Source organism: Diorhabda carinulata, chromosome 5, assembly GCF_026250575.1.
Source record: "Diorhabda carinulata isolate Delta chromosome 5, icDioCari1.1, whole genome shotgun sequence".
Taxonomy (NCBI): Eukaryota; Metazoa; Arthropoda; class Insecta; order Coleoptera; family Chrysomelidae; genus Diorhabda; species Diorhabda carinulata.
The window spans coordinates 1-11,434 of record NC_079464.1 but is presented as its reverse complement, the minus strand read 5'-3'; the positions used below and the strand labels follow the sequence as shown (position 1 = coordinate 11,434).

The 11,434-nt window shown below is 31.1% G+C and overlaps 2 protein-coding genes across 2 annotated transcripts; one reads left to right on the top strand and one right to left on the bottom strand.

Moving 5' to 3' along the window:
* The first annotated feature begins 2,120 nt into the window (after nt 1-2,120).
* On the top strand, nt 2,121-4,681 carry LOC130894076 (DDB1- and CUL4-associated factor 13-like). The gene is made up of 6 exons (XM_057800641.1): nt 2,121-2,590; nt 2,648-2,746; nt 2,814-3,117; nt 3,946-4,100; nt 4,173-4,318; nt 4,381-4,681. The coding sequence occupies exons 1-6, from the start codon at nt 2,209-2,211 to the stop codon at nt 4,630-4,632; spliced, it is 1,338 nt and encodes a 445-aa protein (XP_057656624.1). The 5' UTR covers nt 2,121-2,208; the 3' UTR covers nt 4,633-4,681.
* Nucleotides 4,682-4,738: 57 nt separating this feature from the next.
* LOC130893641 (furin-like protease 2) lies at nt 4,739-11,268 on the bottom strand (the record flags this gene model as incomplete). The annotated part of the gene is made up of 6 exons (XM_057799898.1): nt 4,739-7,317; nt 8,688-8,860; nt 8,926-9,163; nt 10,024-10,268; nt 10,331-10,602; nt 11,112-11,268. Coding segments are annotated over 6 exons (1,262 nt in total), but the record flags the coding sequence as incomplete, so codon positions are not given.
* Between the last annotated feature and the right edge of the window lie 166 nt (nt 11,269-11,434).

Here is an 11,434-nt window from a genome sequence, read left to right as displayed (position 1 = left end):
CAACTATTTTGCCAAGGCAAAGTAAACTAAACCGTGTATAATGGTAGGGTACAGTGGAGCTGGATATAGATTATGGGATAATGAAAAATGTAAAATTTTCTGCTCAAGAGATGTGAAATTAAATGAAAAGCAAACGAATTTCGAAGAAATATTGAAACAAAAACCTGACCATGCGAATGAACAAATAAGTATTGATAAAGAAACTGAATTAAGGGATAAAGAAGATAACATTGAAATCGAAGAATAGAGTGACTCAGAAGAAATAACTTTGGAAGAGTCCGGAAGTTCAGATGTTTTAAACGATTTTGAAGAGTATTTACAAAGAACAGATACAACATCTAGCGGGAGAACTGTGAATATGCCAAAACATTTTAATGAGTACGAGATTTACACAGCCTACTGTCTAATATCATCAGATAATGATCCAGTACAATATGAAGATGCGGTGAAAGTGAAAGATTAAAAGAGATGCTATGGAAAAGGAGTTGAACTCGCACGAAAATTTGAATCCGTGGTCTGAAGCGAATCTACCTACAGGAAAACCAGCAATTGAGACTAAATGGGTATACAGAACAAAGGAAGGAAGGAAGATTGATTCTATCAATCTTATGGTTGACATTGGACTTTCCAACAGCTTTTCTTAATGCTTATTTGGAAAATGAAGTATATATCTATGCACCGCCTGGTCTACAGTCAAAATCACCAGTTTTAAAATTAAACAGATCTTTATATGGATCGAAAGAGTCTCCTGAAATATGGAATGATACATTTAATGACTTTGCAAGTAAGAACAAATTTGAAAGATCAAAATATGATTGTTGTTTGTATCATAATGAAAAAGTATGGATCATGTCATCGACATGGTAGTCGGAGAAGAAAATAAAGTGGAAACAGTAGTCAATTTATTGAAGAATTCTTCTAATGCAAAGGATTTAGGTAAAATAAAGAATTTTCTAGGTATGGATATAACATGGACAGAAAATAAAATAGTAATTAATCAGAAGAAGTCTAGAGGAGCTGCTAGACAGGTTTAACATGAAACAATGTAAATCGAAAACAACACCGATGGTCAAAGGATTTCAATACGAAAGCGAAATAATAGAAGTACCTTATAGACAAATAATAGGAGGATTTATGTACCTGTCCACAACCACTTTTTCAGTATTTATTTGACACCTACAGTTGAAGTATGGAACGCAGCGAAAAGAATCTTACGTTATTTGCAGGGAACAAAAGAAATGGGGCTAACGATCTACAAAAACACTACTGATGAAATTAAACTAGTGGGATATTCAGATGCTGATTGGACAACAGATACGACTGACAGAAAGAGTGTAAGTGGTTGCATAATACTGTATGTAATGAATCCGATATTATGGTTTTCAAAGAAGCAAAACTGTGTAGCATTATCTACGGCAGAAGCTGATTATGTGGCAGCGGCTAGTTCTGCTCAAGAGCTAGTGAATATAAAGGGTATTTTGAGTGATTTTAATATTATTATCGGCGCAGTTCATTATTGTTATAATAAAAGTTCTACTTTAATGTCAAAGTCCAATGAAAATTCTAAGATAGCGAAGCACATAGATATTAAGAATCGTTTTTTAAAAGACTTAGTAACGAAAAAAGAAAATGCTGTAAGTTATGTGTCAACAGAACAAAATTTAGCTGATATATTAACAACCTTTAGTTAAGGATACTTTCATTTACTTAAGAGGAAAAGTAAGTGTAGTCTAAGATTTGTTTGCTAAGTAGTTAAGTTGTGATTTTCATGTATCATTGTATGGAACATTTTAATCGAGGAGGAGTGTTAGATGGTAAAATGTTAGCACTTCATGTATGTCAGTTGTCTAAGTTGTCGCTGAAAATGATATGTAATGTAGCAAGTATATTTTTCTTTATATATTAATAAAATATTCAAACTTCAAGAAAGTAATCATTATTTCAATGCAAGAAGGCTCTTCCAAGTAATAATCAAACTCTTATCATTTATATAATAAGATAAGCACTATGTGGTGAAAAATAGTAGATCTATTAGTGTATTTAATCACTTTCCATATGTATTGAACTCCTATCTACCTCACAGCTATTCAATCTTTTAATTTCTGTAAAAAAGAAGAAGACAATTTTTTACTTTATAGGTTATGTGTATTTACAAATACACCACGTTTTTAACTATCCAACAAAGTTTATAATGCGAAACTAGTTAAAATGAAAGTTAAAATATTAACAAGAAATCCTGATGAATATTTAAGAGAAACTAAACTCGATATACACAAAGTACAACGCAATTACGATCCCGATTTACATCCATTCGAAGCCGCCAGAGAATACACGAGAGCTTTAAACGCAGTTAAATTAGAAAAAGTTTTCGCTAAACCGTTTGTAGGTAATTTAGATGGACATCGTGATGGCGTTTCAATCCTCGCAAAACACCCTAAAAAACTCTCTACATTGATAAGCGGTGCATATGACGGTGAAGTAAGAGTATGGGATCTACCACGAAGAATGTGTTTAAGAGAATTCATTGCACACGATGGAATTGTTAGAGGAATCGTTTATTCCCCCAAAGGGGAACGTTTCATAACAGTAGGTGAGTTTAAAAAAAAGTTATTTTTGTTAATAAAAATGATGAAAAATTGTTTTAAAGGCGATGATAAGTGTATTAAAACTTGGAATTCGATTGCGCCACAATTTGGAGAAGACGAGGAACCGATTAACACGATTTTAAGCAAAACTGTCTTAACAGGTAAATTTGAAATCAACGTTATTGTCGATTTTTTACAGATTCTTGTGTTTTTATTATTGTTATTTAGGAATATCTCATCATTTGAAAAAACCTATTTATGCGACTTCCGGAGAAATATGTCAACTGTGGGAGGAGAGTAGAAACGAACCAATACGTACGATCGAATGGGGTGCAGACAGTTTACATGATATCAGTTTCAATCCCGTGGAAACTAATATCTTATCGTCATGTGCTAGCGATAGGAGCATTATTTTATATGATATGAGGGAGAAATTACCCCTCAGGAAAGTTATTATGAAGTTAAGGACGAATAAACTGTCATGGAATCCGATGGAACCTTTTATTTTCACTTGCGCAAATGAAGATTACAAGTTAGTTTTGATTTTGTTACCAGTTTTGATCTCTCACTCTTACCTTTTTCTGTTTATTTTTAGAATTTTATTTTCTTTCATATTTAATATGTTTGACTGATGTTAAAACTTGTAATATACAAGTTTTTACCACTTTTATTCAATTTTATTTGAAAATTTCACTGTTTTCACGAATTTCACATTATTTTCCAACAATTTCTCAATTTTCATTAACATTTAGTATGTTTCACATTATTTGTAAACAATTCAACCATTTTCACATGTTTTAATGATCAATCTCAAGTTTTTTCAGATTTTTCATCTTTTTTCACAATGTCACCTTTTAAAATTATATTTGACTTCATTGAATGATCATTTTTCACCTTATAACCATTGACATGTTTTTTGTTAACAATTTCACTATTTTATTGTCATTTAACATCTTTGAATGATTACTTTTCACCTTTCATTCATTTTACCATTTTTTTTTGGCATTTTACCTTTGTCATATGGTTTTAGTGATAATTTCAAGTTTTTTTAGATTCTCCACCATTTTTTCAAAAATTTTACCTTTTAAAATGACATGCAATATCAGTGAATGATGATTTTTCACCTTATACCCATTTGACATGTTTTTTGTTGAGAATTTGACTATTTTATTGACATTTGACACCTTCTAACCATTTAAAATGTTTTTTTATCACCTTTTTACATGGTTTTCATGATAATTTCTACGTTTTGAAAGATTTTTTGCACTTTTTTCAACAATTTCACCTTTTAACAATTTGACTTGTTGGTTTTATATATACGATTTCACTTTTTTTATAAACTCAATCGATTATTTTCTAGTTTATATACATTTGATACTCGTTCTTTGAAACATCCTACCAACGTCCACGTAGACCACGTCGCCGCCGTAACATACATCGATTACGCCCCAACAGGCAAAGAATTCGTATCCTGCAGTTACGATAAATCGATAAGAATATTTGAATGCGCCAAAGGTAAAGAGAAAAAAAGTCGATAATTTCAAAATTGTTCTTCGAATAAAATCGCGATTTTCCAAAATATTCCAGGGCATTCCAGAGAAATATACCACACGAAAAGAATGCAAAGATTAACTTGCGTTTCGTGGTCTTTGGATAACAAATACATTTTGAGCGGTTCTGACGAAATGAACATACGAATATGGAAAGCGAGGGCGTCGGAAAAATTGGGGCCGGTAAATATCGATAACGATCGAAAAAAAACAAGTGTCAAATTTGATGCGATGATGTTTTTCAGTTGAAACCTAGGGAACGAGCAGCTTTGAGATACAGCGAAGCCCTAAAGGAGAAATTCGCCAGCCATCCGCAGATTAAGCGAATAGCCAGACACAGACAAGTCCCGAAGCATATCTATAACGCCCAAGGGGAATTACGAACCATCAAGATGAAATTGAAGAGGAAGGAGGATAATAGAAGGGCCCATTCGAAACCGGGAGAAGTTCCCTTCGTTCCGGAAAGACGAAAACACGTCGTCAAAGAACAACAGTGATTTTTTTTTAATGTAAAAATTCGATTTTTTATAAAACTTTTTGATTATCGTCGGAGGTTTTTTATTTTGGACGGGGAAGGGAGGTTGGAAAAGAGATAATTAAAAACACAGTTACAATCAATTTATTTTGATAATAAAATGAAATTAATTTGTATAAAATATAAAGCAATTTATTTAGATCAAAATTGGATATTTTTTACGTTATTTTGGAAATTTAAAGTTTTCGTTTCCTATGGAAACACATTAAAAAAATTGGGGTGGTCTATTTACAAATCAAAATATTTTTTTGAGCGAGTCGAAAAAAAAAAAACAATTCATATTAATAATTATCAACTATCCCTCGCATTAAAAACATTTATTCATTAATAAACAACAAATAAAATAACGAATTTTAATGACGTTGGTATAGGTCTAGTTTTTCTTTTATACAAATGACAGTTATAGGTTAAGTGTCGATTATACTATTCCCGAAATTGATCTAGTTTAACCGATTTAAATAGTTTAGAAACAAACTTCGTCTGAGGGACTAGTATAGTAGACATTTGACAGAAAGTATGACAGTTAGAAATGTCATTAATTTTATAGCGTTTCTACGAGGTGCGTAAGAAATTTTCCTCAGATAAAAATCGTAAAAACGTTGACTCGCTCTTTTTTTAAAACGAGATTCGCGAAATAATAAAACTCGAATGGGGGAGAATTTAATTAATATATTATGTTTGGACCACCTATATCACCGAAATGACGCAACAACTTACGAATTTGGGACGTACAAATGGTAAAATTTCATAAATAACTTTGAGAAACAATTTACCTAATTTGATTATATACAAAGTGTACATTTAAAAATAACTATATTTATTACGACATGAAATATCAAGAGCACTTAAGTTTCGCTTCTTATAATTTAACGTTTTTTTCTTCTTTTTTTACATTGAGCTGTCTTCATTGTTATATGTTGGTGATGTAATAATTAAACCAGAGTTAAAAATTTAAAAAAAAATCATAAAAACCGTTGTTTTTTACAAAAAGTTGATACCATGTTAAAGACTGTACTCGTTGATTTTCGAATAAAAAATCAATTACTGCAACATTAAAAGCTGAATCGATTTGTAGCTCATAAAGTTTCAAGTGGAATAATCGATTTGTGTAATGTCAAAACTTGAATCGATTTTTTTAGTAGTTTCCAAACAGTTTATTGAATTTTAAACGAAATAATCGATTCCTGCAATTTTTTCTTGATTGATAATAATTTTCGATCGAAAAAATCGACTTCTAAAATGTTAAAAGTTGCATCGATTTGCACTTTGTTTCAAACTGTTAATCAACTTTCGATCGCCATAATCTATTTTTTCAATGTCAAAAGTTTTTCATTATTTAGTAACAGTTTATTTTTTTTATGAAACAATCGATTCCTGCAACATCAAAAGTTGAATCAATTTGCACTTTGTTTCAAACTGTTTATTAATTGATTTATGTAATGTCAAAACTTGAATCGATTTTTTAGTATTTTCCAAACAGTTTATTGATTTTTAAACGAAATAATTGATTCCTGCAACATCAAAAGTTGAATCAATTTGCACTTTGAAACAAACAGTTAATTAATAAACAGTTTGAAACAAAGTGTTTATTAATCGATTTGTGTAATGTCAAAAGTTGAATCGATTTTTCAGTAGTTTTTAAACAGTTTATTGAATTTATGAAAATTGCATTATTGTAATACCGAGTTTTTCCCTAGATCTGGGGAAATATAGAAAACGCCAAGTACGTTACGACGTTGCCAAAACTAAAAGTAACTTCATCTAAATTCAAATACGATTTGAAAGAAAATTACAGAAATTACATTATTGCCGCGCATAATCTTTCTTTTGTTTCGTAGAAACGTAAGCGAATGTTACGGTGTTTCCAAAAGTAATTTTCTCAATCCGAATATCATTTCAAAGAAAAATACATAGATTACGTTGTTGCCACGCGTAATATTTCCCCAGATTCGGGGAAATATGTATATCGTCATATAGAAGATGCGGACGTTGCGGTGTTGTCAAACGTAGTTTTTTTTCGCATTTTAAGGGAAATTTAACGTCAATATCGCGAGTAAATAGAATAATGAATGTAAATAGAGAGATTTTAACGGTAAGTATATTTTAGTTTCGATTTAATTACTAAAAAAAATCGATTTACACTCGAATTTTTTAATGGAGGGGGTTGTTTATTTTTTTTTATAAAAATATACGTATACAATAATAAAGTAAATATACAATCTTAAATAGAATTAATAAAACTTAATAAGTAGTATACGGAATGAGAATTTTCGAGATTTTATTATCTTTTTATTTCTTAACCGATTCATTTTTCGAAAAAATAAAAATTAACCCGCTGGCGTACAACATCCAATGAAGACAGTATTTTTTTTGTTCGTATCAAATATTTACACTATGTAGTATGTTTAAAATTTTCTTCTTTTTTACTGAATATACCTTTATCCTTTCGTTTTCCGTGTGCATTTTCATTTCAACAAGATGTCTTTTCCGGTTTTGGCGTCGTTATCAGATTACGTCCGTCGGAACTGTCCGAATCGCTGGAATCGTCGTCGTCGCTTACTGATACAACGTTGTAATTACAAGTTACTTTCGGTTTTTTTATCGATACTTTACTGTAACCACGCTGGTGGGCTTGCAAACTATTCTTCTGTAAAATAAAGCCGAAAAAAAATCGATAAATATGCGAATTTCCGATAATATACGAAATTTAATTAAACATGACAACGTCGCACAATCTAATATATCGGAATATATCATATTTGTTATTAACGGAATTAATTTATAAACAAAAATTTTATCGATTCGTGATGTTGTCAGTTATTATAAGCATAATGATGATAGATTAAGAAAATCTATTACGCGACGTTGTCATGTCTAACTAAATTTCGTATATAATCGGATAATCTCATGCATATTGGATTTACATTGAAATCAAATTTCCGATTATATACGAAAGTTAGTTAGACGTTACAACGTCAAATAATCGATTTTCGTCGTTGTCATGTTTAATAGAATATCGGATTTTATTGAAAAAATGAAGTTTATGCTAAATTTTCAAAAAATTTCGACAAATACACGAGACATAATCTATTTTCCCATTATATAAATAATCTAGATAAACTTGACAACAACAACGTCGCAGATTCGAATTTCTCAATTTTACAGCAAAATATGGAGATTGCGATGTTGCCAAACGACGTTTTTCTTAAAATTTAGAGAAATAAAAAAGTTGCTTAAAATATCGAAATTTTAACGAAATTTTGCTTGAAATTTAGTAGAATAGGAAAGTTACTTTGAATTATATTTAGCATTTTTGCAAACGTAACTTTTGTAAAATCTGAGGAAATATATAGAAAAGATCTTTTAAACAACTATACCATTATTACAGTGTTACCAATCGAAAATTTCCGTTAAATTCAAAGAAATACCAAAGTTATTTGAACAAAAATGTATATAACTGCTACACAGTTGCCAAACGTAATTCATCGAAAAGCTTTGGGAAATTTCCGATTATATCCGAAATTGAATTAGACTTGACAGCATCGCATAATCGAATTTCGTAGTTGTCCGTAAAATATCGAAATGTGAAAAAACATAAAAAAAAATTCTAGACAAATATATGGTGATTATAATGTTGCCACGCGTAGTTTTTCCTCTAGAATCGAGGATATACCGTAAAGTTATTTCGAAAGTATATAAAAATATATTCTGAAATTTATAATTATTTCAAACAAAAATTCGAAAATTTTCCATTTTCCACAACTTCTCAAATATCATATAATAAAACATTTGGCAACGTTGAAATTTATTTCAATAAGAAATACTAATTAAGTTAATATCGTTATTCAACAGGATGTACGTTTGGCAACAGCGCATCATTTATCTATTCTTTACGGCATTTTGCAAATCTACAGAAAAAAAATATCAGCATCACACTCACGGAATCGGATTTTATGCGACGTTGCCATATTTATCACGATTTCCGGTTATTTCTATAGAAAATAAAAAATGACTCACTTGTAATATAACGAATATCGTTATAAAAAGTATGACGACACACAAACTCGCAATTATCGCAATTCCAGTAACTAAATTAAAAGGATTCACTATTTGTAAAGTCGTTCCCGGTTGGGCGGATAACAGGAGCGCTTCGACGTTGATTTTCCTTTTGGTTTCTTCGTTTTTGCAACCTGAAAAAACGTCGATCAGTTTCATTTACCTAAAAAAAAAAAAGAAAATATCTTCTTTTTCTTACCTGGACAATTCCTACACGAATAATGACATCTCTGACAACCGTATTCGGTTTTGTAGTATCCTTCGGGACAATCGGGACGACATTCGCCGGATAATAGTTGCCAACCGTTCGGACAGCTGACGCATTGATCTGGTCCTGGACCGCTGCAAGTTTTGCAACTCATGTAACAACGTAAGCATATGCCTTTGTCGCTGTAATAACCCGTAGCGCATGTTGTGGCGCATTCGCCGCTTTGTAACTGAAAATAACAATAATTATTCAGAACGAAAATAATCGTTTCTAATAGATTTTTACTTAGAAAACAATTTTATCGGTTCGATTTTACATAAAAACAAATTTTTTCGAGCAAAACGACACGAGAAAATACAATTTTACTTAGAAACAAGCATCCTCAGTTCGATTTTACATAAAATGATTTCTCTCAACCTTATTTTTACACAGAAACGAGCATTCGAAATGAATTTTACATAGAAACGATTTTTTGACTATAATCGAAAGAGAAAGTACATTATTACATAGACACAAGTAACTTTAGCCCATTTTTACATGAAATAAGTTTTTTTCATCCTCTTTTATATATAGAAATAAACATTTGCTGCCCAATTTAAGGGAAACTGTTTACTTTTACTCAAAAACATTCTTCTGAATAATTTTTCAGGTGAAAACGACCTCGTTAATTTATTTTTACATAAAATCGAATAATTTGATTCATTCCAACATAAAAACGAATAATTGTGATTTATTTTTATATAGAAACGAATAATTTTGATTTATTTTTACGTAGAAATGAATAATTGTGTGTTTTTGTTCATTTTTAGACATTAATGAATAATTGTGAACTAGTTTTACATAGAAACGAATAACTTTGTTTACTTTTACATAGAAACGAATAATTTTGATTTATTTTTACGTAGAAATGAATAATTGTGTGATTTTTGTTCATTTTTAGACATTAATGAATAATTGTGATTTAGTTTTACATAGAAACGAATATTTCTGATTTATTTTTAAACAAAAACAACATCTAGAAATGTATATTTCGTATTATAATGATGATATCTTCAAAAACGAATACAAAAATTTAAATATTTCACTTACCTGTAATCCGCTTTTACATTCGGTACAATTAGTTTTGGCGACGCATCTCTCGCACACGTGCAAACAAGGTTCGCATATTTGACTATCCCTTTCGTTATAAAACCCTTTATTACATTTTCCCACGCATTTAGTACCTTGAAGTATCAACGGACTTGCGCACGATATGCACGCCTTTTCCGTCGGACCGTCGCACGAATCGCAAGTCGAATGACAAGGTTTACACAAACCGTTATCGTAATATTGATCTGTAATAAACGAGAAAATTATTCGTTCGAACGGACTCGATTTAAATCGGTCTCGTACTCACCTACGTCGCATTTATCACTATTTTGCGAAACGCATCTGCCTTTACTGTTCACCTTCCAATCGTCCAAACACGATATACAAGTCGTCTTATTACATTCGCTACAACCGGGCGGACATTCTATACATTCTTTTTGTTGAACGTCGGCGTAATGGTGAGCCGGACATTCTTTAACGCAACGACCTTCGTGCCAATATCTACCGTAAGGGCACGAAACGCATTGCGAACTATTCGAACCGCTACAAGTTTCGCACGATTCGTGACAAGACGCGCAGCTACAAAATTAATCGAATTCTTCAATCGATTCTTGAATCGAACTAATATATAATCGATTGTAATATTGAATAAATCACCGATTCTGGCATCAGATAATGAAACGATTAGGTTTAATCGATTCGGAAATAGAACAAATAATCGATTCTACAAATTAATACTCAGACGATTATAAAATTGGCGGTTTAATCGATTCGGAAATCGATTTTGCAATTCAATATTCAAACGATCACGAAATTAAAAATTTAATCGATTCGGAAATCGAACATATAATCGATACTGGAATATTGCGTTTAATCGATTCTAAATCTGAAACGTTTCAACGATTCAACAACAAATTCAACAATATTTGAACGATATTGAAATTTGACACGATTCTGAAATAGAACAAATAATCGATTTTACAATCGATTTTGCTATTTAATATTCAAAAGAATGAGTAATCGATTCCTAAATCGAATATATAATCGATTCCATTAACGTAACTTTGATAAATATGCGAGGAAATTACCCGTAATCATCGGTTTCGTAAGTACTAAGCGGACACGAAGCTAAACATTTATTTTGGAATAATAATAAGTGATGATCACAGCTGGTACAATGGTCTGGTCTATCTTGACAACCGGCGCAGTTCGGTTGACACGGAATACAAGTTTTATCAGCGAAATCTAAAATAACATCCACTTATAATAATGAATCTTTCCTAGAACCCTCGTATCGTAATAACTCGCACCCAATATACCAACTCTTCTACTGACAAATAACGCGAAGTCGATCCTGTTCGATTACGATGATAGAATAAAATTTGCTGAACGCTACACAATAGAACCGGCT

Bases quoted from the DNA above. Each gene is read 5' to 3' on its own strand.
- LOC130894076 (XM_057800641.1), top strand. From the start codon at position 2,209: ATGAAAGTTAAAATATTAACAAGAAATCCTGATGAATATTTAAGAGAA. The intron at 4,101-4,172 runs GTAAAGAGAAAA...AAAATATTCCAG, and splicing joins AATATTTGAATGCGCCAAAG to GGCATTCCAGAGAAATATAC. The intron at 4,319-4,380 runs GTAAATATCGAT...GATGTTTTTCAG, and splicing joins CGTCGGAAAAATTGGGGCCG to TTGAAACCTAGGGAACGAGC.